The sequence below is a fragment of the Buteo buteo genome, chromosome 13 (genome assembly GCF_964188355.1).
Source record: "Buteo buteo chromosome 13, bButBut1.hap1.1, whole genome shotgun sequence".
NCBI classification, from domain to species: domain Eukaryota; kingdom Metazoa; phylum Chordata; class Aves; order Accipitriformes; family Accipitridae; genus Buteo; species Buteo buteo.
In genome coordinates, this window is record NC_134183.1 from 22,068,494 (window position 1) to 22,095,332 (window position 26,839).

Sequence of the window (26,839 nt, forward strand, 5' to 3'; positions counted from 1 at the left end):
CAAAACTCAAGTGTATTAACAAACCAGAAAACAAAAATGCATATAGTTTAATTTCCAATTTTTGAAAAAGCCGACCCTTTAAATACAAAATGAGCAATTCAGTAATTATACTTCTGCATTCCTAGCAAACAAACATTTCCAGTATTTCATACTTTTCCCACATCAAGGTTAAGTTTATAAAAATCTGTAAAGAATCTCATTACTCAACAAAAGTAAATAAAAACACTCTGAGCAAAAAATACATTAAACAACAAGGCAAAGCATTTGGAGCCTCTTGTTAACAGTCCCAGCATTATTTTATTATATGAAATGCTCTCACCAGCAGGAGAAAGTCTGGTTAAATTGTATAAAAATAGTCTAAAATACCTAAACAGTATCAAAGTTCTACAAGCTCAAATAAAATTTGAAGTAAGGAGTATCAGACAAACAGGCATTTTCCAGTTTATATTTTAAAATGAGCTTTTTTTCATTCATGTAACTTTTTCTTGTGTCTATTTACTATAATTTACTACTACACCAGGCTTCTGTATGGCCCTCAGTTAAAGTTTAGACTTCTAAGATTCTTCAAAGAAAAATTTGCCTTGTATGTAAAATGGTGCAATGCAGCAATGCCTAACCGACAAGGTCATTTTTCACAGCACAAAAAACCTAAAAACTGAAATTCAAAAGCTGGAAAAACATAATACAGAGGAAAGGGCTCCCCTGAATAAAGGTACAGTACCTTTTGACTATGACATGGGCCCTTAAGTCACAACACAACTTTCAGAAATTGCTACCAAAAAAAATTAGGGTGTGGCATGCTAACAATCTCAAGGTCATTCCTTAAAAAGGAAGCAAAATCCATAAAATGTTTTGTATTAAGCACTGACAGTAACCCAAAGCTGTCAAAGTAAACAGAGTATTCACAGGTTTTGCAAAAAAAAAAAAAAAAGTAAGTTGATAGATCATACCTCGATGCATTGCTGTGGACTGAACCCTCCTCTCCTTGGCTTTTGTCCTTATTTCTCATCATCTTTTTATTCTTAAATATTAAGAGGGGGTCAGGGGTGTCTGTTTGCTTTGAAGTCCTGTGCCCAGGTATTTACTGTCAAAAGTTGAAAGAAAGGTAAGGTCCCAGTTCATTTCACTGGCTTTCATTATCAGGAACAAAGTCCTGACGCTGCAATGATATTGTTATAACAATACACAACACTGATCAACACGGCAAAACGGAGATTTAAAACAAATAATCGTTTTTAGAAGAAAAATCTGAGAATAAACACAGTAGAGAAGCATCCTGCAAACTTTCCCAAAGTAACACTGGATGCAAATAATCTCTGTATCTTATTGCGTCATCCCAATACAGCTCAAATCGGTCGAAAATCAAAGTACTCAAAACGGCAGAAATCTAAAAATTATTATTATTAATTGCTCACCTACCTGATCCATGCACCGCCGCCAGGACCAAGTCGATATTAGTTTCGGGTAGTGGAAAAACATTAGATCCAAAATATTTAAAGTTATAATGATAAAATACGAATTTCAGAGAATGAAAAAAAATATATATTCTAATCCCAAAAATATGCCGCTGATAAAGCAAAAGAAGCGATAATTAGTACAAAAATGTCCGGGGGAAAAAGCTCATTAGGAGAGCGCACAAAAATGGAGGTACGCCATGGCTTCTAAGCTGGAAAAACAACGACCTGGGCTCTCTCCACGGCTTCTTCTTTCCAGCAAGGCACGAAAAGGGAGCCCTCAAAAGCTGCTTTTCTGCCCGAAAAAGGTCCGCTCGGCCCCCGATTAGTGCCTAGGAGAGGCAAGGGGCTGTGGGGGCCCCCTGAGGCTGCCCGAAAGTTAGGGAAAGTTGCGTAAAGTGTTGGGGAAGGCACGGAGCTGAGCGCGCTCTCTCTAAGGCACAGCCGCCATCTAGAGCTCCTTCCCAGCTCTGAGCTCTGCCTTTGATTGACACTCTCTACATTTACCCCACAACTCAGGTGATGTACCATAGACCCACCCCTTCATTTCTACCAAAAAAAGAGATAGCCTCCACCTAAAGGGTGCCTGCTACCCCCACAGCCCTGGCTTCTTCCAACTACCCCAGCTGAAGGGGCACCTTAACCCCATGTGGCTCAGGCACCCTTTTGAAACCAGAAAGAAATGGAATTTGTGCCTTTTGTTTTAAAGATTTGCTAAATATTTCAGTGCCTGGGCTAAAATTACTTCCTCCCTGGACAGGAAGTGGTGCTGTTACAAGCCATTTTGAAAGAATGGAAGTGGAGCTAACAGCCATGCAGCCAGCAACAACCCACCTTGGGGCTCACCCCACCCAAGGGGTAGCTTTTTTTCAATTCAGTGGCAGTACCCCCAGACAATAGCTCCACCATTCATCACCCAACACTTGCACTTAAAGCTTGGGACATGGGCATCACACTCTCCTAAGCAAGCCCCGCATGGCTGACAAACCCCTCCAGCTCGACAGCGCCTCCCTAGTGGTTCTCCCCAACAACAAAAACCCAACAGCTACACAATTTTCATCAGTTTTGTGAAGGCACACTGTAAAGTAAGTCTGACACCATTAAAAGGGTTATTTCTAATTCACTTTCTTAACCCATTAATGTTCGTTAACAGATTTTAACACAACAAATGAATTTTAAAGCCGTATAATAGCTGAGCTGCAGAACTGGAAATCAAACAACATCTCAAATACAACATCCTAGTACTGAGAGGATGTATCACACAGGAAATGGAGGAGATCCAAGCATCCCCTAACCACTTGTATTCTCACTACCAGTTGTCTTTCCACAAGCAACAGACTCCTTAAAGTGCAAGGACATCTTGCATATTCGTAAGCAGCACAACAAGACAGTGAAATCAGACATTGGGGGAATGCCAGAGGGGAAGGGGGTAAATGAGCTAGTTTCGGCTTCTCTGGAGACATCCATGGCACAGCATCCCAACAGCCTAAGAAAACTGGCTTCCACCAGTAGAACCAAGATAATCCCCATCAACTCCTCCACACACTTGCCATTCACATCCTCCAACAACCTACCATCTTTCCACATCAAGGGGTTTGAGAAGGAATGCTCTGTTGCCACAGTCCATTTTAAAGAATTTCACTTTACCAATTATTTACAGAAGACCCCTTGCACCTAAACTACAAAAACTGAAAAACACCATGCAAGACCATTCCAAGCAATCTGGGGTAACACTAAGGAAATCCACTCATCTGAATGGGGATCCCTTCAGGTTGGTCCCAGTATCCAACTCCACCATATAACACATGGCAAAACCAAACTTGAGCAAGCATGTATCACCAAAATGGCTGGATTAAACAGGTACAAACAATTCATCATGGTAAAAATAGATACTTACAAAGAAGTGTGAACAAGCCAAATGGTGAAACACACACAATGGGGATTTGTTTGGTTTTGTTTGTGTGTTGTTTGTTTTTAAAAGAAAACACCTAGGTCATCTCAGCACCAGGTTTGTCAACTTGGCCCTGCAGCATAAAACAAAGACAACTACGAATTTCAGGTGAAACATACATAGGAAGGCAGCTACAGTTTAACTATCTGATCCACAAGAAACTTGAAAGGAAATTTGTTTTTTGAACATTAGAACCATTTTAAAATTCGTAAAAGTTAACCTGTCATCTGTAGCAGTACCAAAAATAACTCAATTTTTTCTCATCAGATACATGGTACAGTGTCATGCAGCTAAGCCTACATTCAATAGCAGTGAAGCAGATTGGACACTCATACAAGAACAATTTTAAGATCAGATAGACTGTTTAGGAAGTCTGTTGTCCAGGAAATCTGTTGAAAAGTTTCTGTACCCATGTACAACCAAAGAAGCATACCTAAAAAAGTTACACAAAACATTCAAGTACTCATTTATTGTCTTATTTGCCCAGCCTTCAGTTGTTATCAACACCATCTTAAAATAACCTCAGAAAGTTCAGCAGAAGTACCCTGACAATAAGCCAACTACTGAAAAAACCCTAACATTAAGCACCTGAATGAACAAACCAGCAAATAAAAATTCATTGGAAGTCATGGCAAAGTGAACATAATTTGCAAATGAAAAACACATTTTAAATCAAGTACAGCACAAAATTTTACCTTGCCTTTAGTGCTTAGCAGCTAAAGTTTTCTCACTTTAATAGCAACCAAAAACATAACCCACTTCAATATCAACACAATAATAAAAAAAAAATATTCAGCCAGAAAGGACAAACACAAAGTGTGAAAGAAACCAAAACCTTTTATTAAGTCACTTAAAAAAACATTACATTTCTCCAAAGGGGTAGCAACAGATCTCTTACCAAATGAATTTGCCTGTTATGCATACACAACTGAGAGTAAAATTTTGCCACCCAGTCCTCAAACAGATCCATCATTGGATAGTCACTGATACAGTCCCCTGATTAATTCAAGTGCAAAGTCCATTTTGATAGGATGATCACAACCCAGATCTTCTCTGGTTTAACAACACGAGAGTCCATGTTTTAACATCCTTTTCTTGGACAGACATATCACAGCACTCATGCATTAGTCCATTTCCTCAACCTCTCAATCAACAGTGGAACTCCCATCTTGGTGTCTCATTCGTAGACTCCTTTTGACACTCTTCATCTGATTGGATTCTTTATGGAAAATTAAAAGAAAAATGCTGTTGGAATACAGATCATATCTTTAAACTAAGACATTCAACTACCATACCTTGAAGATAGTTTAAACATACAACTGACACTTCATTCCATATTACACATTCCAGAACATCTACTTTTATCATGAACAAACAATGTCAAATCATCAGTTCAAGAGTCAAAAATACAAACTTTAACCAAAACTATAAAGAAGTAAAGGAAGAACTATTAGAAGTTCAAGAACCCTTTCAGGCTCCATAAATTCCATTTTAAATTTCTCTATAGTGTTAAAACACTAGAGAAATCAATAGTGGGAAATCTGAGATATTTGCTCTGGCAACCATCTTTATTGGACTGATCCATCTACTAAAGCTGACACTTCTTAGTGGAAAACCAAGTTTATTGTAATAAGCCAAATTTTTTAACTACTGCCAATGCTCCTTTCTTCAAAGACATAGATCCATCAAAACCAATGTAATAGGCATGAAAACTGGTTTCTTCTATATATATATAGATGGTGACTGGAGACAAGACATTCCACCATCTTAACCCAGTTTTCCAGCTCATGAAAGACATACAGTGCAACAGCAAACACACACTTATAAAACAAATGGAATGACTGGTTTAGTTACTGGTGGCAAAGGACATGTCAGAACTCAGATGAAAACGGTAACAAGTTACACCAGTTGCCTTTAGCAAGGCTACCATGCTACTCCTGATCCATATTCAAGCTTTACTCTTCATGTAACAGCAACCAAGCCCACAGGTGAGTGACAAACCAAATTGATCAAACGACTTCCACACGGATAAATACAAACCAAATGTCCCCCTCTTTACATTTTCTTCCAGGAAAAATAAGCTCATGTACTTAAAAAGAAAAAAAAAAACACCCTCCTCCTCCTAACATGCAAAAATCAAGTACAGGAAGTTACTAAGTGTTAAGAACATCATTTTAAAACCAATGTTAACTGTAGAAGAGACTGACATACAAAAAAGGCTTTAAAAGGTCTTCATGATTTTGAGTATCTGCACTCAAACGTCAATTTATTTTTTTGAATGTGTATAGCTTTAACCTCATTTTAGCCTGAAAGCCAACTCCATCACTATGTTGTTCCCCTGATAATCCTGGGCAGATTCTCACAGCAAGTGATACAGAAATTACCCACAGTACAGCAAAAATCAGTGGAGCCATCTAGTGGTCTCTGCCTCATCATTCCAGTTTCCCCATTCTTGTTTCAAAATAACCAGTTACAGCAAAGCAAACAGCAATGGAACCAGTGCTACAAGCCTCAGTCCGACTTTCACAACTGCCCTTATGTCCTGTTTTATATTCCTCTATAGACTTCCCTGTTTTAGATACAATGGAAAAGAAGTACAGCACACAGAAGTGGAATACAGGATCTGGTAATTCACTTTGCATTGTACAACATGCGCAGTTCTAATAGCATACAACCATGGGATCTTCACATTTTCAGAACCAGAAATTGAACATTCAAATTTGCAGAAATTCTTTGGTTCAAGCATTCAACTCATCCTCAGTTAATACAGGAATTAAATATTTTGAAATGTTTTCTTCCCTCCTCCACCCCCCACTGAACTGAATAAACAGGTTTTGGGGGTTGTTTTGGTTTGGGTTTTTTTTTTAGTTCTTATTGGTATACTAGCCTAATTTCAAACCCATTTAGGCATTTGAAGATAAATTAAAACTTTGAATAATTTTTAATGTTAATGCCTTGACTGAGGTACCAAAACATGAAAAATAAACCACCACAAAGTTGTCCATTATTGTCACAATCAAATATTCAGAAGTACTAACATGAGCACAGTGGAAATCCCATAAATAAGACCGATAAAATAGTTTTTATAGTTATTGTAAGAAGCTTAACATAAGGAAATTTAATTACTGGCATCAGCTTTCCCCGCCTCTCAAAATATAATTTAGTTACATATTAGTCAACCTTAAAAGGCTGTTTTCAGTTGGGTTAGCCTTCTGCATTAGACACTAATGAGATATGCCAAATGCAATTTAAGGGCAAATTTCCCTAGTAGGTTCACCTACATTTGGCTGCACCAAAAACTTTCCAAGTAACCCCACCACATTAATTTTAAACTCTTCTCTTGACCTTGTAAAATAATTAGCAGTAAACAGAACTGATGATATAGTATAATTAAGAACATGCTACAACAGCCCCTGTTCTAAGAGTTATTCATACATAAAAAAGATGCTATACTAATGGCCAAAATATTAATAGCAATCCATACATTTTTCATGCAAAATCTACATCTGCTTTAAAATATTTAATAGCATTTGTTTACTTATGAGTTAAGGCACATTTTACTAAGAAGTTCTGATAATGTTGCAAAAATATACTCCTCCACTAAGACATACTGCAGTGATCCCACACTTAAGGTAGCCACTGAAGAGCCCAATTTTTTTGCTAGATGACATGAGTATTTCATTCCTTCTGTAACATCAATTAAGCATCATCCCATTTGTCAAGCTTATATTATCTACTATTTACTGTATTTGTTTCCAAACACAGTATTTTGGTCATGGTAAATAAGGCACTTGGGTAGTCATGTAATACTTTCGGTTTCCATCACATCACTGGTAACATTGAAATTCTGTGTCAACGGACAGAAACCATTCACAACCATGCCCAAAGGTTTAATGCAACAGTTTTGAAACATCTGAGTTTACAAAGTTTTTCTCTTCAGTTTTCTGTAATTATTTGTTGCTCTACCTATTTAGAGACAACAGCAATAAAAGACATCCCTTATGGCCAAAAACATGGCTTCAGCCATTTCATGTCTATTGGAACCTTGCGTTTCTGAAAGTGCGAGATTGAAGGCCAATCACAACACGTGAAACACTCAGGCATCAGCACAAGTGCATAAGACACCAATACATTTACAAAGTTTTCCAGGGTGAGACCTCTCACATTCTGAGGCTTGAATTTAAAAACCAAGGTGACATACTGCTAGAAAGGGAATTCACTCCAACAGAGGGAGCTGAATGGACAGAATGAGGTTCTGAGCAAACCAAACCTGAAGTTCAAAGTTCATTAAAGCAAGATTTTTTTCTCAAAGACACATCTCTGGTAACTTTTACACTAGAGGAAAAAGCAGGAGTGCCCTTTATTGACATCTGAAGTCCATAATGACATTACGCCCAATCTTTAAAAGAAACTCAAGTACTCTGGGCAGTCCTAAGTCTGATTTGATGTTCAGTAAGCACAGCAGTAAAAGCACAACTCATGTAGGATCAGGTATTCTTAGCTAAGAAAGGCTGTTTGCCAGGTTTCTCAGATTTAGAGATTAATTTCAGGTAAGATGTGACTTTATTCACAGATGCACTCTTTTGTGTGTATTATTTTTAAATAATAAATTTTACTGCATTAAGCAAAGTATGCCAACTTCAATAAAGCTCCTGCTGTTTTCAAGTATTTCCTCCCTTCAAGTAAAAAAAAAAAAATAAAAAAAAAATCAGTGCTGCAACTAAACGTTGTTTATGTTAACCAGAGAGGGTAATACTAGATCTTTAAAGATCCATACATTTGGATGTTTTTATAAATGCATTCTGAAGCAACTTCTTTTGAAGACAACTGTTTCTTTAAGTCAATAACAGTTTCACATTCACCCCTTCCTTTAAGGAAGGATTATAAAACAGAAAAGGATGGAAGAATTACTCAATATGTAACTGAAGAGCCAAATTCCTGCTCAAGAAACCAGATCTGACAACAACTAATTTACAATCCAATGAGAGAAAACAGAAAAAATGCCCAAAGATAGATGTAGGAAACAGATGAAGATTAATATAAAAATGGAACATGAGTCACATGTTTAGAGATTATAGCAGGTTATGGGGAGAAAAAAGGCAACAGTGGACAGCATAGGAAGAGGTTTGAGAAACAGCTGGAAGGAGTAACATTTACTTCTAACATGGCAAGAAATAGGCTGTTCTACACATACCTGCAGTGTGAAAAATGGCTTATGACTTCTGAAAGAACAAAGTAATAAAACTTACAGAACACAGTAGAAGAGATGAAACACTAATCAAAGATTGTCAAAACAGAGCACATGTACACACAGTAAGAACTTAATTCCTCGAAGTTCATGAATTCTACTCTTTTGCTTCAGGACTGAAAACTCAGTGATAAAATTGGTTCAAAATGAAATATGCCTAAAAGCAGCACAAGGCCACATCAACATGGCCTAGCAAGGTTTGCACCTTACCCCCACATACTCCTTTTTACTTTCAAAACAGCTCTACACTAGCCTCCACATCATGTGAGTGGACCAGAAGAAAGCATGGGACTTTAGAGTACGAACAGGGAGTAGCTGCTTTCCTAGCACCTGAGGCAGCATAGATGCAGTTTGTACAAGGTAAGCATGGTTGCTGAAGGTCTCTGCTAACATACAGAGCCATTGGACAGTTAAAAATCACTATCATCTATCCACTGAAACAAGAGAATATTTGCATCTTGGAACAACATTTTCTCAAGCTGTCTGCAGTCTAAAGAAGGCATTAGTCAATCAGGTAGCACGTCAAACTGAAAGAACTGTCTCCAAGAAACTGTCTCTTTTAAAGAAAAGCATATATTCCGAAGCATAGTTGTACAGGGAAAAGAGCTTCCTGCTAAAAAAAAGTTAATTCATGTACACAAAATGCAATGGATGCCCTAATTAAAAATGTAGAATCAAGAAGTCTGAATTTTAAGCAGACAGGAAGACAAAAGGACTTCGGTCTTTCCAGCGACAACTCTCAAGAGAGTCACAGAATGTGCCAGAGACAGCAAAACGTCATCAAGACCAAATTCCTCTTAGTTAAGGAAACTGAAGAAAATCCTATCCCCATATCTATCCAGTATAGAACTGAATGTATTTTTCTACTCAAGTCTGCCAATTTTGCATTTTGACTATATGAGGAATGATTCCTAAAATGAAATCTATCAGCTAGAAGTTTAATACAGGAAACTATCAGCATTACATACCATTTTCTGCAACGCTGAAGTTTTATGAATGAAGAACAGAAACAGAACAATCATAGAACAGAAGACAGTTGCTATCTGCTCAGACTCTCACTGATCCTCACAGAAGCAAAAAAGGACAACATGAGATGCTCATAAGACAAGTTCTTCCTGCTATGATACTTTCCACACCATTTGTTATCCAAATTGTGTGTAGTACTTCTCTGTAGAGACAGGTATTTGTGTACCAAAACCTTCTGAACAAGCAAACTGATTTAACAGTTCTCAACAAAATACGGAGTCAAATCACAGAAGCAGAAGACCAATGAACTACAATTAGATATGAAAGCTGTTCTCCAGTGAGACAGGTTGAGAGTACTATCCAAGTATAGCTTCATTTCCTAAGAACCCAGCAAGAATGATCCTGTGGTCCTTCTAACTGAGCCTTCTAGAAACACACATGCATGCACAGACACACTTTAAGGAACTTTAGGATGTATTCAGCCAAAAACTTGAGCAAGTTAAACATTACAGCCATGTGTGTTTGTAGGGGTTTTTTTAAAGCTAAAAAGTAAAAGTTATTAGGAATAACAACTTACCAGCGCTTCAATCAAGAGCAGTTATTTTGCTTACAGTGAGTAAATCAATTCCTCAACACATCTGTAGGGAAAAGGATATATTAAACACTCGAATTAAAAGAAAACTAAAAAATAATAAAAAAAAACTTTCAGAACTAGAAGACCAGAGCACTAGCATAAGAGTATTACAAAAGCCCTATCCACAAATGAAAAAAAAAAAAAGTCCCCAGCAGATCGTAGCATACAGTACCAAAGACATTTCTGTAAAAAACGTCAAGTATCACTAGGCAACCCATTATCAAAGAACCTGTGCAAACCACCCAAAGAATTCAGACCTATACACAAATTCCTCGAGAAACAAAGCAACAACAACAAAAAAATTTTTTTTTAATTTTTGAGAAAGATCAATCAATCAGGCATCAAGTGGAAGTATGCTTCAACTAACTGATCTGCACTTCACGTGAAAATTTTTACTGAGAGGTGGTATCAGCTAGATGAAGTGGAATTATTTAACACACCGATATGTAACAAGTTACCTACTCTATATCTCAAAGTGATCTGCATGTGGACAAGGCTCAAATTTGAAAACTTGATTTTGAAAATGCTTACTAGCAATCCACATCAATAAACATTTAATCAAAATCATCTTAAACAGAGTTAGGAAGATTAAAATAAGACCTAAAACTCTAAAACAACTCATGAACCCGCCTTGGTTTTTTTACTGTAAATTTCAACTGCATGAAGTCATCCTCTATCATGAGCCATAAAAGTTATTCACCTAACATGTACAAGCAAAAAACTGTTTCTCTCATGATCTCTCAGAATCTACTTATATTGGAATATAGCCTCAAATACATAAAAATTAATGAACCTGTTCAGTGATAGCATACTGTGCATTATTTTCTACAATCTTCTAAATTCTCATCTTCAAATTGATAGCTACTCCGATGCACAGAAAGCAAGCTGTGATGAACAGAACTGCAATTTCTTTGTTGATGTAATTTACTTGAAATTATTAATATGGAAAAAGATCCCTTTAGAAAGGGGAAAAGATAAAAAAAATCATAGTAGTAAACTGGCACAAACATCTAGAATTTCCAAACAAAATGAAATTTAGAAGTTTAAAACATGCATTTAAATGTGACCCAACAGTTGCTATTAAATGGAAGCACAAAACTGAAGTACTTCTAAAATGGTGGATGGGTACTTTGTAGAAGAAACACAACATGGTTGCTAGACTTTGATCGTCCAAGAGGCATCTATCAGTCATGCCAAGCATAAGAAATGAACTAAAGAGGTTTACTTATGCCCTTCAAATCTCCTTCTGTCCTATACGTACCATTTCACTCAAAAAAAAAGCCACTCAAACTGCAATTTAATATATGAAGACTAGGTAAAAGTTAATGATGGAAAGACTTTCAACTTACAGCTCTCAGCCATTTTTAATAATTTACAGGACAGCTAAACATACACCATCTGCATTCAAGTTTGTTCCTGTTCTCTTTAATTCTAGAGTTAGCATCCAGTTATAGTAATTTCACAAAAACTTTAATGAGGATACTTAATATGGCTTTATATCACCACAGAGGAACAGTTTCCTCTACTGAAAAAGTTACCAAGGCTCAACCAAAGCACATTCTTCTGACCTTCAGCAAAATTTTGCAAAAGGAATCTAATATGTTAGGATGGTATCACTTGGTAGTAGTAAGACTTCTCTACTCTGAAGTGAACAGATGAACCAAACAATGAGTTTTGTAAAAACAGCACCAAGATGTTAATAACATATTACATTTCATTCATTTGATCATGAGTGATCAATTTTCCACCATTATAAAATATACCACTGTATTTTGAGTTTTTTAATTTTAATATCCAAAACACATTCATTCCTGAACTACAGAATGCATCACAAAAGCTGAAGGTTTATGCCAAGAGCCACAAACTATAAAGCTAGAAAACACAAGTTTCAGCTGAAAAAAATTAGCCTTTCAGATTAATGCCTGTATTTCCTATTTAATTCTATTTATTTAATAAATGTCAAACTGAAAATCTTTTAATCAGACTACTCACAGTAATTGTTGTAACCCCTTTGTGATTAAAAAATCCATCCCTTATTTAAAAACAAACATGGATTTACTTTTTTTTTTTAAGGTAGCCTTATAGTTGTGGCTTATATTTATTTTTAAATTATAGAATGACACGTCATAAGTACAGTACGGCCTACTCCACATAAACCATGCCTTGCATCATAGGTCCATGACTCGTCACCAAAAGATTGGCACTGCTAGCTCTAAGAATCAGGAAAGTGCATCTCCTTTTACAGCATGTGGTAAGGTCAGATGTTCTAAAGCTATTTACCCCACATCAGATTCTTTCTTGGGATAAATTAAGAAGGTATTTTGGCAAACATGAAATATATCACTACACCAATGTTTTTCGATATAAGCTGCCAACGCTACAAATTCATTCTATGAGATACTTATATGGCTTTGTAACACCATAGAAGAACAGCTTCCTCTACTGAAAAAGTTATTAAGATGTGACCAGAGAGCATTCTTCTGACCTCATCAATCCTCATTAGTATGCTGTAGGGTGGTCATGAAAACTTTCCTCAAGTCCCCTGTAGTGTGCATCTAGCCTACTGAGGTCTACCTAACCAAAAGATCAAGCTGCCATTTACTAGGTGAAAACATGTTGTTCTTACAGGAAAAGGGAGCTCCAAAGAGCTCACAAAAGTAACAGGGGACATATAAAACTGGGTTTATTATAACATCTATTCAGCACAAACAGCATCATGATGATATAGGAAATATGTAAGATCATTAAGATCAAAGTGCTCAATTTCATATTCATCATAAAACACTCAGGTCAGTCAAGATTACTCTTCTTTTGAGCACTGTATTTATTTTTTTTTTAAGAGAAGGTCCATTGAAAGTTGCAGCTTTAGACATTTAAGGATTTAACATTAGGAATACAAGTCTTGAGTTTGACAAATTCAGTCCCATCATTACTATCAGTCTTTTATGTGAATCAGGCTAGTCTTGCCTTTATTGTAATAGACTGTGCAATATCTGGTCATTTTGACCCTCTAAACTGAAAATTTGCATGGGATTTCACCTATGTTCTGCTGTTCTTCTCAAGGTAACAGACCGTTTCTAACACAAACTTCTAATTCTCAAACTTCCCATCAGACAGTTACACAATGAAGGTCTAGAACATACCTAACAGCCTTGTTCATTAGCTGTGATTTGTTGCAGGACATCCATGGTGTATGGTACATGTCTAATCTCTGTAAATATTATTTGAAATCTGCCTTGCATATTAGCAGTGACTTACTGCAGATAAAGATTTATTAAAACCTAGAGAGACATTTTTAAAAAGCATATGCAAAATTGGTATATGACTTCTCTTATATGAACAGGCTGAAGCCTTCATCCAAGCCACAGGGATTCACAACATCTGTTTTCTTAAGTTATTGTGATAAATTATGTAATTTTTAAAAGCAAATTATCAAGAGTATTTTTGAGAATCCTGATACACATGTCTTCATGAAGACACCTTACACTTTGAAATTCTGAACATGTACTGAAGTACATTAGCATGGTAAGCTGTGAAAAGGAACCCGTCAAGACAGGCAAACAAGATCCCCAACTTTTAATTACACAGTGGTGAAAGCATGACTCAAATGTAACATTTTACTCTGTCTCTAAATGCAGAACCTTAAAGTGTAAAAAAAGAAATTAAAAAAAATATCAAACATTAGAAAGCTGATTTGTTTATACTGCAAGAAGGACAGTAAGATACTTCATAACAACTGGGTGCAGGTTTAGGCTTTTAGAGTAAAACTTACACTGAAAAGAGAATTTCTAAGTTTAACGTATAAAAATAATTTCTTGGAAAGGAAAAGCTTATGAGTGTCACTTGCTAATGAAGCAATACCTTGAACTGAAGGAAAAGCATTTCTAAAATTTGATTAGACTTAGTAGATATGGCAATCCTCATAAGCACAGCTTTATTTTACAACACGTTGACATGGTCATTTCAGATTCTTTAAAAAAGTCTTATTTATGAGTGACCATAAAAATCTTACAAGATGTGAAAGAAGACATTAACATTACTGTATCTAGTACATGCTAACAGTTTTCAAATGCACTAAAACTTGAAAGAAAATTCAACAGGGTAAAACATTGTAACATAAATGTTCAATGTTTATTTTGCTAAAAAAAGAAAAATTACTTCCAGGATAATAAAAAAACCCACCAAAAAACAACCCGCAACACAGTATAACATACCTGGTAGGCACAGCACGGAATTTTGCTCAAGGTCTTTTACCCAAATAGCCATCTGAATCTTTGGAAGCAAGAACAATATCCAGTAATAGCCTTTAAAGAAAAAAAAAACAAAACCAGGTTTGTCTGAAAACAAAGGTCCATACAGATTTTACCTACAGATTTAACATTCTTGATTAATATAAACTTTTTTATAACCCATAAAGTGTGTTACGATTAATAAAAATTTTACCCACAGTACAAAAACATAATATTCTATCCTTGCCAAGCATTAGCATTCAGGTCTCCAAAATCGAGACACAGGCCCCAAAAATATCCTTCTGTATGAATACCTGAAATCTCGGGTCATTACCATCATACACAAATTCTACAATATCCCCAAGCATTAATGCTACAAACTCATTAAGTACAAAAACCAAACAATTTTAAAAGTTCTATGCATGTTTTCACTGGTGAAATGGGACATATGGAACTTCTGGGTTTATATGAACATACTGTCATTTCCCACCAAATACAATGCATATGTATGTGTATACACCTATAAAAAAATAACAATCCACTTCTTAAATAGCCTTAGTAAACTAAAAATTATACAGAAGTAGTAGCACAAACATCTCATTATTTTAAGACAGTCTAGCCATATCTGCAAAAAAAGGCTTTAAAAAATTCCAGATAATTTATAAAATGGGTCCACTCCAATTTAAAAATGAGGTTTTTTTCTTCCCACCTGCACAGTAGCCAAAAAGGCAAATCCCAAGATCAAAAAAATAACAAGGAAATTAACATACTACAAGTTATAACCACTCTTACCTAAGAAAATAAGGTATGAACGATTCTTCTGGAAGCCAGTCAGGAAATAAGGTATTGTTCATGGAATTCTACCTAAAAATAAAGAAAGTATCAAAATTTTCAGCATTTTGCTTTAGAAAAGCAGAAAAAGTCAGGTACTTGAAATTTATTGATCTTTAGGTAATTAAGTTAGGAAAAACTTATGATAGCAGTAACTGTATCTTTAGAACTCAACTCTAAAAATAAAAGTACGGGTGGCAGTACATACTTGGCTGAAGAAAAACACTGGAGATGAAGAGTGACTGACATACAACGTGCAAGATCTATATTTTTGCATGAATAACTGCAATCTGCTCTTCTGTCTCCCATTACTTTAATTTTGAATGACTTAAAGATCAAATGCCTAGCCAATTTGTGATTTTTTTCTTCTTGAGTAATTTATCACACAATACCTCTCAGTCCTTGTACTTTTTTTCACATTAAAGTCTTTAGAAGTAGGCTATGCAAAATTAAATAAAACCTCTAGTGATAGCAAAGTAATTTGAAAATGGCTTCTGTCATCAGCTTCTCTGAATTTTAAGTCATAAGTTACTTGATCTCCCCCCAAAAAGATATCTTTTTTGCCCTTCAGAATACAGTTTCAAAGCCTTCAGCTTCTTTAACCTTTAATCAGATCCCAAACTATGCTCTTTAACACAAGGAACACCATATTTGCACTACCTCTAGCCAACTTTTCTCGCCTTTTGTGAAAAGGCTTAACATTTTATTTTGCAGCAGTCATATTTATCACCATTATTTTGTACTCTAGAAGTCTGGAATAATTCTGTAAACATGCGGGTAATTTAAAAAAACATTTTAATGTTACATTAAAAAATATTTAAACATAAATTAAAATTCCTACACCTTGTATATACAAAAATGCACAACTATTGAATAAAATATGTTAATAATTAAAAGTAATTTATTTTCAGAGACACTTAACTGCTATTTTATTTTCAGTAGTTGAAAGAAACAACTCAAAGCTATTTTAAAAATTATCTCCTAATGTATTAAAAAATAAAAATAAAAAAATACAGCAGACACCCACCTAAAGCTAGAACTTTCTTTTCAGTAAAGTGTGTATGTCTCAACCTGTTCTACACTGCAGAACTGTTGCTGGGGTTATAAAAGCACCATAATCCAAATCTAAAATAAAGATACCAAACACTTTGCATAAAGGTGATAGAAGTCCAATGGTTGCTGAAACTTGTATTTATATTTCCAGGAAAAAAAAGACAACTTTCACAGTTGTAATGACGGATCCATATTTGCAGAGAAGTACAGAAAAATGTAGATTTACCTCCAACTGCAATATTTAAAACCTGCAAGGAGTTTTATAATCCTGTACAAGTGTACACCAGATAAATCAACAAATATGGCTATACGCAATCTCCAATTAAAACTAAAGTTCTTAATATTTACCTCTTGCTCTACTACAGTGACTTTTTATACCTCTGGAATTACAATTTCACCCTTAAATTGATAATTGCTGAATGCGAGCCAATGCAAAACAAACATTAGCCATTCCATTTAAACTTGCATTTTTAGAAAGTCTTGCAATAGGTGTTGTACAACTTCTAAATTATTAACCATCGAAACAACGATAAAAATGCTACGTAAACAGAAACGACTGCAAGCTCCCTGAAAAATGCACAAACTGAATACTAAAAACAAAACTGACACCCAATAAATGCTTTTTAAAAGCTTTTAATGTCACACACAAACCCATTTGTTTCTTTATCATGTAATTCGTATTTAAGTAACTGCCTCTTCTTCTCATAGTTTCGCCAAAATCACAACTGTAGTATTTTGCCAACTTTAAACTGTAGACTTGGCATGACCGAGCTTTGTTTTTTTTAAGCTTGTAAGTTTTTGCATTGCAGTTTTAATTGCAAAATCATATTGCACGTAATTCTTAAGAGTTTTCTTTAAAGTTCTGCACCTGAACTGCTGTTTTTCAAGTGAAGTAAATTTCTATCTATTGTTTCGGTAAAGTACCGAGCTGTCTCATCCGCAGCCTGTTTTTTCTTACTGGTTTAGAAAGAGTTAAAAGCCAACACCCCACAAAAAAACCACCAAGTTTTATTTTTAAGAGAAAAGGACATGGCGTCTTTGTTCTTACAAACTACGAAAACATATCCCCATCTGAGCAGCAATGGGCAACAAATGCTCTTTAAACAGATACGGGCTTGGGGCGAAACATTTAACTGATGATGTAGTACAGTCTTCACCTCTCCCCCCCCTCCCTTTACTGCTGCATTGGAGTTATAAGCTGGTTTGCAGATGCCCCCCTTCCATGCTGCACTGGAGGGGAACAGGTCTGCAGCCCCCCCTCTCCTCACTGCTGCACCGGGGAACCCGTCTGCAGCTGCCCCCCATCCTCCGTGCTGCATTGGGGGACGGGCTGTGCGGAGACCCCTCGGTGCTGCATGGGGGGGGGGGGGGGGGGGAGCGCTCTGCAGCCCGGGAACCGACGAGTGTCACCGGGGCGGTCGCCGAGCTGGGCTCCCTCTGCGGCACCCCTTCTCCCGCCGCTCCCTCCCCAAACCGCGCGGCTCCCCCCTTACCCGAAAGGGGTCACGGAGACGAAGGGGGGTCCCCAAGGCTCCCCTCAGGGAGCGGCGAGGGGGGGCAGGGAGAGGCAGGCAGGCGCCCCCTCCCCCTCCCGGCTCCAAGGACATTTTGTTTTTCCTCCCAAGGACAAAGGACAATGAGAAGCGAGCAGACTCAGGCACTTACCCGGCGAAGAGCAGCCCGTCGGCAGGCAACGGGGGCCCTGAGGACGGGGCGCTGCTCCCCTCCTCGCCCTGCCCGCGGCGAAGGACGGCCCCGCGTCCGCCCGGCGAGGGAAGAGGCGCGGGCAGGGCTCCGGAGCCCGGCGCCATTACCCTCCGCTCGTCGGCAGCCCCGCACGGTCGCCCGGCTCGCCGCCCTCCGTCGCCCCGGAACCCCCAGAGTGCCGGGCCCGACTTGGCCCCCGAGACCGGCACCCGGAGCGCTCGCCGGGCCTCCCCGCTCCGAGCCACGGGGAAAGCGCCCGGGAGCCTGGCTGCAGCTGCGGCTGCTTCCCCGGCCATCTTGTGCCGTGTGTGTGAGAGAGTCTCTCCGTCTCCTCTCAACTCCTTCCTCCCCTCCCCCCCGCACAACATGGCCGCCCGCTCACTACTCACTGCGGCGAGGAAGGGGCGGGCCCGCGCCCCTGCCCCCTACCTACGGCGCGCAGCGCAGCGCCCCCCCCCTCCCGCCCCCAGCTCCGCACCGCCCCGCCCTCGGCTGCGCGCGCCGCTCTCCATTGGCCGCGCCGCGCCCTCCCCGCCAGGCCCGAGCGCGCGCACCGCTTCCATTGGCCGCGCCGCGCCCTCCTTCGACCTCCCCACCCCGGGCCCGCGCGCACGGCGGCCGCGGCCTCCCATTGGCCGCGCTTCCCCGCCTCAGCGCCCGCCGCCGAGCTTTGGCGAGCGGCGCCGGCCGCTCCCCATTGGCTCCTGCCCGCCTCCTCGCGCCCCCGCCCCGCCCGCCGCGGGCTCGCGCCCCGTCCGCACGAGCCTCCCCTCAGGGGGAGGAGGGCGGCGGGCAGCTGGCGCGGAGCGCCCGCCCCGCCGGCGGCCCTGGGCCCTGCTGCCGCCCCCGGGCCCTGCTGCCGCCCCCCTCCCCAGGCCCACCTGGCCGGGGGCGGCCCCAGCTCCACCCCGCCTCGTTTCAGCCTTGACCCCGCTCGGTCTGGGCGCCGCCTTCCCTTCTAGCCCACGGTTCGGAAATCTCTTCGTACCTCAGCCTGCCCAAGGCGCCCGTCGCCAGCCCGCACCGAGCTGCGGTGAGGCTCAGCCCCCCGCGCTTGGCCTCTGTGAGAACCCCTCGCTTAACGGCCCAGCTTGCTACGGCACCCTCTGCTGCCATTCCCACAAGAAGCACCTCTCTTCTCATGAGCCCTTGCCCTTGATGGGTGGCAGCCCGGCTTGGGCCCTGGCACAGCCCACCCACCAGCCTGGCCGGGGCACCGGCCCCAGTTCACCACAAAAAGTGGTGCCGCAAACACTTGGCTCGCTCGACCCGAGTACAGCCAACTGCCCCGGGCTTCCTCCGCATTGTACACGCTCAACCTGCTACTAAGCCCTGCTGCTGGAAGGAGCCAGAGCGACGGCATCACCTGCCCTTCTGCAGCGTCAATCCCAGTCCTCATTAGTACGTCTCAAAACCACCACAGACACCCAAATAAAACTAGGTATCCTACTTTTTTTTAGCCAACGCCATAGAAACTGCTTCATATGCCAACCTCACCAGGACACTGTCTCCTATTTTGACTACTGCCATGGAAACCACTTCAGATACCAGCATGATAGAGGAGCATCCCCCTCATTCTTGGTCACTGTCATACATGCCTGTCCCCAGCCAGTCAGTTATGATGTTCCTCTGCAAGAGGCACACCCAATAAACAAGGCAGAACAGCATAATTAGTATTTACATACTTCAGCAGCCACTTTGAATGGTATGCATGCCTTCCTCCTTCTATTTGCACAGCTTGCTCCATTAATAGCAGAGAGAAAGGTGTCTCATTCCTTTTTTGTACTAATAATGTGGGTAGTTACAGCAGTGATTAAACCAACAATGCTCAAAAAGATTATGGAAGGTCTGAGAAGCTAGTCTGGCACTTGAAATCATGTAGTTGGACTTCAGCAGTGATCTCCCAAGCTGGGTCCTGGAAAAGCCAGAAGTAGCTGGCAAGCTGAAAAGAATCGCTCACTAATGTCCCTGAGGAGAAATTATGTTGACCCGAGAGATGTATTTGCTTTCAAAATACAGAGAAAAGCCAGGCCTCCTTGTATAGGGTAGCAGGGGAGGAACACACAAATCTACTGGCTTGTAGACAGTGGTGATAAGGTGGTTACCATCTTCAAAGAAGGGATGGTGGTGGTCTGCATAAAGGTACTACAGCATGGGAGCCTCCAGCCAAGGAATCAATGGTGGAGCAAAACAGCAAATACTGCTTCTCACTGGAAAAGGGCAAAAGGCCTTTTCTTGTTTTTTTCTCCACAAGAATAAGAATGGAAGTTCTGGTCTACAGAGACTGTGGAGAGGAGGAAGCCTGTTCTGCAACTTCATTACCATTCAGATTCTTGCAAAGGCTAATATTCTTGCTCTCAGTGGAGCTACTCGCGTGTAACTGTATGTAAAGGTGTTTGCATGGACAGAACCCAGATGCTGTCCTCCTTGGAAAACCACCAACAGTGAAGAAAGGGGAAAGGCAGCCAAGGATAAGGCAGGAACTAGATAAAAGTAGGGCACAGCAAAAGCACTTCAACTTATGTCAGCATTTTCAGCCAACACTGCAAGGTATGACTTTACAGCAAGGACCAAGATTAGAAGTTTAGTGTACCATTTCCAGCCTTTCTACTGTTTCTTCCCAGAATACAAGTACATTTCTAGAAAAATGTATAAAGTATGATCACTTGTAATAACCACATGAAAGGAAGAAAAGAGATCAGGCATTCAAGACTTAATTGCACTTTGTAATAGTGTGATTATAGCCAGAAGAGTAAGATTGTAACTGAACAAGACCTATCCTGTATGCTCAAACTGTTATCTGATTTTCTCTAACTATACCAGACTGTCTAGTATAATAGACTATTCTTCTTTAAAAAAAATATTCATGTATATTTAGAGATAGAAATGTTTTTGAAAGTCACTTGCTGTATTGCTGCTACATGTAACCAAAAAATTATTGGAAGTCTAATATCATCATTAAATATATTCAGTGCTGCTCTTTTGCTTCCTGGCCACCAAGGCCTAAAGCAGCTCCAAAAAAAGCTTACACAAGTATCCATTACCTCTTCTGTTTCTTGGCTTCAAGACAGTTGTATGTATGTGAATGTAAGTACAGTCACTCTCTCCAGAGCCACAGCACTTGTCTGACAACTTTGCTGTTCATGTACTGATAACAGTCTATCTGTTTGCATTCTTCTTTCCTAATGAAACAGTAGAAAGCACTAGTCTCCTTTTTCACATTTTTATCTCCCATGGTCGGCTCTGTATAATCACAAAATTCTCATTCCTACTGCCTCTGCAGTTACCCCATTTTTCCCCTTCTAAATTCAGGCATTTCTACACAAATGTAAATTCCTCCATATGTTTGTTTCCTTCTCTTTTAGATTGCATGCTTTCTTGCTTTCTGTATCATCAGACCAAATACTTCAGCCATGTTTTATGAACAACATGTCTGATAACAATGAGACAATATTTCCATTACTAATTTGGGAACTATTTTCTGAGACTGCATCTGCAGCTAGAATTCCAGATGGAGGCACACAACCTCACTTTCTGGTACTCACCCAAACTATTTTCTTCTACAACCTTTTTTCCTTCCCCCCAGCTCCCATGCAGATTGTTATTATCCCTTAGGGACAACATGCAAAAGCACACTAATTTCGCAGGGCAGCGTCCCTTCCCTGCCTGCCCCAACATGCCCTTTGTACCAGAGGATACCAAAAGATTGGTGAAGAAGCTTGTTCTTTGTGATACATGAGGTGCAAAAGTAGCATACAGCTCTTTGAAGACACAAATATAATGGGAAGGCCAGAGATCTGACACTGATATTTGACAAAATGGTTAAGTATTGCATCTGCCTTTTGAAGTGGAAAACAGGAGTCTAAACAAGATTGAGATGTGTAACGTCACCGAACTTTTCTTCACCCAAAGCTCTATCACTTTTCAGGAGAAATCAATAACAATTTTCTAGGCCCTAAACCAAACATAATAGTTTGGATTATTTTGATAGAGAATATGCAAACAGGATATCAGATGCCCTTTGAACACAGCAAGCTTTTTTGTGGTAGGCATTTAACTTCCTGCAAACTGGGTGTTCACAGAAATTGTCGCTTTTTCCTGAATAAAGTATAGTCCTATTTTCTGTTTTTGTATGTAACCTGTAATATCTTACTAAAACAATCGATCTGCCTTTTTTTTTTTCCTTGTGTTTCCTTCCTCAGTAATTCACTATTAAAATCACAATAATTGTCCAGGCAGATACAAATTACCTTCTATCACACTTCTGAAAACCTAGGATTTTGGAGCAGCATGCACAAAGATGCTGTAAGAGTATGGCTATGCCTGCACTGCTGTCGTCTGCGGGCTTCTCATAGCAGTGACAGAGTAACATCAACAGAAATGTAAATAAAGACAAAGTTCTTCTAAGCATGGAACCAACTTCCCTGTGTGACTGGTGAAGATGATTATGGTATATTGATCCTAGCTAAAGCTTTTTGCTACTGTCACAAGACAAGCAATAACACCAGCAGCAAGGATAAAAACCAATTCTAGCAATCAGCTTGTGCTATTGATTCTGCTCTGAGTCTGGAACTGGAATTCAAATCCAGACTTTTGTTCCAGCCTGTAATGAATAATTGCAAACACATCTACACACATAGAGATAGAGAGAACTTTTACATACGCCCTTTTTGTTTCTAGGATTTAACACTGAAAACTAAGATTATGTTAATATGGTGGTTTTGCTAGCACTTTTACGGTGCTCATGTTTAGAATGATGAACCTTGTGAGCAGAAAGAAAAAGATTTACTACCACGAATAATTAGAAACAAATTCTTATCAGTGTCATAAACATATGGTAAAGAAAAAAAATCTTTCAGTCTGCTAAGCCAAACTCCAGTGCTTTTTCGGTTTATTCAAAATGAAGCAATTTTAACCAAGATTCAGCTTTTATTCCTGTTTTCAAAGAAAAATAAGTTATCAATAAAATGTATAAAGACGTAATGGAAGTGGGAAATGGAACCAATATCTTTTGTGGGGTTTAAGTGTCTTTCCTAAGCAAATTTTTAACTTGCTGGTCACAATGCATCAAAGAATCAGTATGGTTTCTGTACACATGATCTTGTGGCCCGAGCTCAAATGCTAGATCTAAGAGCTCCTGAACAACCTACCCACCTTGCTATTTCAGTTTTGCATGAGTTCCTGTATACAATAAGGCAAATAAAAGACCAGTAACTGTTGTCTAGTGAGAGGATTCATTGCTGTGCTTTATATTAACTTGACTTGAAAAATCAAGTCCACTTTTCTTAAGGAGGTTTGAAACTTGAAGATCTTTGTTATTATCAGAGATCATCTTCAAATTATCCCTTGTTGCCATCTTAACTATAAGAAATAGTAACCATCTCAGTCAAGGTACTTATGCTGTATTTGGTCAACACTCAGCATACAGCAATTGCCTTAAATGCCAATCTTAGAGGTATAAGAAAAGTGGGAAAGATACAGTAGCACTTATTTTGATGAAATCTTATGACAGTTTAAAACTCTAGATTGTTTTGAACTTAAAGAACTTGGGTGATTTTTTAATAATATGTTTAATTGCTTCTTAAAGTAAGCCACTGGAGCTTGGAAGAACAAAGCTGTTTCTTTACCCCTTTTTCTTCACCCCTGCTACTTGTACAAAACGATCTTTTTTTTTTTTGAAGGTCAGCTTTTAGGTAACAAACTACTCTGCTTAGCTTGGCAAACTTTTATAAGACGACTGGGACACAGTAGAAAAAATACCGACTGACCATTTTGTCTGTACTTACTTAGACACTAGAATTTATACAAGTGCTAACAAGCTGTTACATGTCTCCTTACACGAAAAAGAATGATGCAACTTTGCTTGTTACTGAAATCACCTTTGAAAGCAAATCAAACTAATATGCACCTTCCCAGGAACTTTAAATACCTATAGGTACAGCATGCACATTGTGTGACTTGACTTACACACTTTAACTCCTCTGTATTGATGAAGTTTGCTGCTTGGAAACTTGCAGAACTAGAAACATGCAAGGATTAGACATATTGGTAGGGATTTAAATCCCTTTAAAATGTAGAAGCTGCAAACAGCTTGCTTTATCTTACCCTTCTGGCTCTACAGTACAGTCTGTGGAATCATAGGAGCATTCTGCTGAGCTTGGAGATGGTCATCATTTTATCAAAAGCCTGGTAAAAAAAAAAAAAAAAAAGAGAGAGAAGCATTGGCAAGCTTGAGAGCGCCATACCTGATCTTATGTTTCAAAATAAATATATTGTTCTCCCATTTTCCAATATATTACACAATTGTTACATAAAGAGTCAGAAAATAACAGTTTATAACTTTTAATCAGAATCTTCAGAATATTTGGATTTTAAACGTAGCCATGAAATAATACATTTTTAGACGATCTAGACAATGAAATTAATAATAATTTAGGGGTTGTTTTAAACTTAGATAATTTGAAATTCTAGCATGATTACTTCCTTGTGCAGATTTAAAGTTCATTTTCCAAAGGCATTCATCTGTCCATCCTTGAAATTTATTTGCTGCAAACATGAGCCAGTAAAGCTTGATTGCTCAAGTATTTTGAGGAATATGATCAGAAAAGGGAACACAGACTTAGCACAAATATGTGTTTACACATCAAAATCAAGGACAAAAAATACCCCAACTGTAAGCTCTAATTTTTATTTTTTACTAACTGTCCATTTGAGTTCTAGTGGAGACTTTGGAAAGTTTAGATGACAAGAATAACAAGTATACTTTCTCGGTAAATCTCCTTGGAAGACTGGAGGCAAAGGGCTTCATACTAGCCTTGCAAACATGATGAATTTCACTCAAATCGAACAAGATGAATTACAGCTACTCTAGAATGAAAAGAAAAACAACCCAGGCCTCCAAAACCACAAGTATAGAACTGGGATTTTTATTTCAAGCAAATTTCAAGCCTGTTTCCATAACGATCTTCATTCTTGTCTCTTGTGTGCAGGTAGCACCGTAGGGCGTTTTATTGATTGCTATATAATTGTTGACAAAATGATGCATTATTCAGCAAATTGCCACATGCAGTGAAAAAAGCCAGCCTTTTTTCTGGAATCTTACAAGCATATACTTTATTTTATAGACAGTCTGACGAAACACTGAATCACCCTCTTGTAATGTACCATATACATAAAAGAGAAGACCCCTTATATTTGTAGTTCAAAACAAACTTCTTCATATTTGTCAGTACTTGTTAGATGTGGGGTCCAATCAATTTTTGATATAGTGATACTTCTATCAGGGACACACTTGGATTAGAATGTCACCTGAACAGAAATAGCTTCTGTGTCAGACTGATGTTTCCCATGAGCTTTTATATTTTCTTCCTACAGTCAATTCACTATAAACTGGCTCCGGCCAGAGCTTTATCCAGTTAGGAGAGCTCATCAGCCTAGGGACTGGAGCAGTTTTGTGCATGTCAGGCATGTCATCCATCTAAACTCCAGAATTACCAGGTTTAACTGTTGCAGGCAACAGATTTGCATGCTGAAACAAATAGTCTTTCTCTCTGACCAAGCCATTAATGGTGATAATCTTGTCTCAGCTTGAAATCATTCACAGAGTATTTTTTTTAAATAAATATTTAGTCAAAGATTAGTGTTAGAAGGTGAGCTGGTGAGAAAATGTAAGCAGCCCAAGAAAACACTGTTGGTACAGTGCTGTCACAAAATGAGGTCAATGGCTTTTTGTACAATTAAAGCAGCAGAGGGAATGCAACACATCTTGAGCGAGACATCCACAGCACTTCATTGCTGTCTGAAAAATCTGACTGCAACTTCCATTGCAATTTCATCCTGTGGAAGACCTGAACAAGGTTCTATGTGCCCAAAACGTGACTTGTTTTCTCCAAGATTTAATAGTGGATTTAACAAGAAGCTATTACCTCTCTTTACAAATGTATCTTATTTTAAGGTCTTAGAAACATTTAATTTAATGAAAAAAGCTGACATTTTTATGTCTTCTTAAGACCCGTGTGTTTGGAGTAACAAGTTACGTGCCTGTGCCTTTAATTCAGCACTGAGTAATCACATTTAGGTCAGTGGAATCACTCCAGGTTTTCCTTGGTGTGTCTAAACCGAATGTTGTCCTAAGGATTTAGAAGCATATGAAGTGAATTTAGGAATGAACATTTATGTCAGTACTTGGAAAATGTAACTGAAATGAACTAACCCAGTCCATAAGAGGGAAAGAGAACATAAAAGCAGAGGTGTAAATTTCAAAAGTAAGAGCAAGCATGTAGTTTTGCACATGCAGGTATAATTGCATCACCATTCTTTGTATTTTCCCCAACATTTCTTTTTCTTGCCTATTTCATTAATAATGGCGAAAGGAATAATACAAATTAAATTGTGCTAAGTACTTCACCTCTTATTCATCTCCTTCAGCATACCTTTAATACCTTTCCATAAAACAGAATATTGACTATCAAATGACAAAATGTTAGATATAAGTAGAAGCAAATAGGTCAAAATAAAATGCATTTAATTGGGGAACTATCTAAAATTTTATTGTAACAAGACACACGTTACTGGTATTAAGCAGTACATTTGAACACTCTGACCTAGTGTATAAGATAAAGGAGATCATAGAAGACTTTGGAGGAAAAAGGTGTATGGGGAACACAAGTTTGTGTGTGTAGGGGATAAAGACAAATGCTTGGATAATTTAGAATTGTAACACGAACAAAAGTGAAACACTGGGACTTTAATAGCTGCCTTTTTTTC

The 26,839-nt window shown here is 38.8% G+C and overlaps 1 protein-coding gene across 8 annotated transcripts in view; it reads right to left on the reverse strand.

Annotated features, from left to right (window-relative positions):
* CHD2 (chromodomain helicase DNA binding protein 2) overlaps positions 1-26,839 on the reverse strand; it is a 91,258-nt gene that overhangs the window by 55,202 nt on the left and 9,217 nt on the right. For 3 of the 8 annotated variants that reach the window (XM_075045048.1, XM_075045047.1, XM_075045039.1), the window contains exons 1-6: positions 18,032-18,465; positions 15,275-15,346; positions 14,468-14,557; positions 10,197-10,257; positions 1,420-4,624; positions 951-1,084 (exon numbers count right to left, since the gene is read on the reverse strand). In XM_075045048.1, coding sequence (XP_074901149.1) covers positions 951-1,012 — 62 coding nt within the window. In that variant the 5' untranslated portion in view covers positions 1,013-1,084; positions 1,420-4,624; positions 10,197-10,257; ... (1 more) ...; positions 15,275-15,346; positions 18,032-18,465. Of the gene's footprint in view, positions 1-950; positions 1,085-1,415; positions 4,625-10,196; positions 10,258-14,467; positions 14,558-15,274; positions 15,347-17,859; positions 17,959-18,031; positions 18,466-24,178; positions 24,260-26,839 lie in introns of those variants that run through there. The other 5 variants (XM_075045042.1, XM_075045041.1, XM_075045040.1 and 2 more) reach the window with 4 other exon arrangements.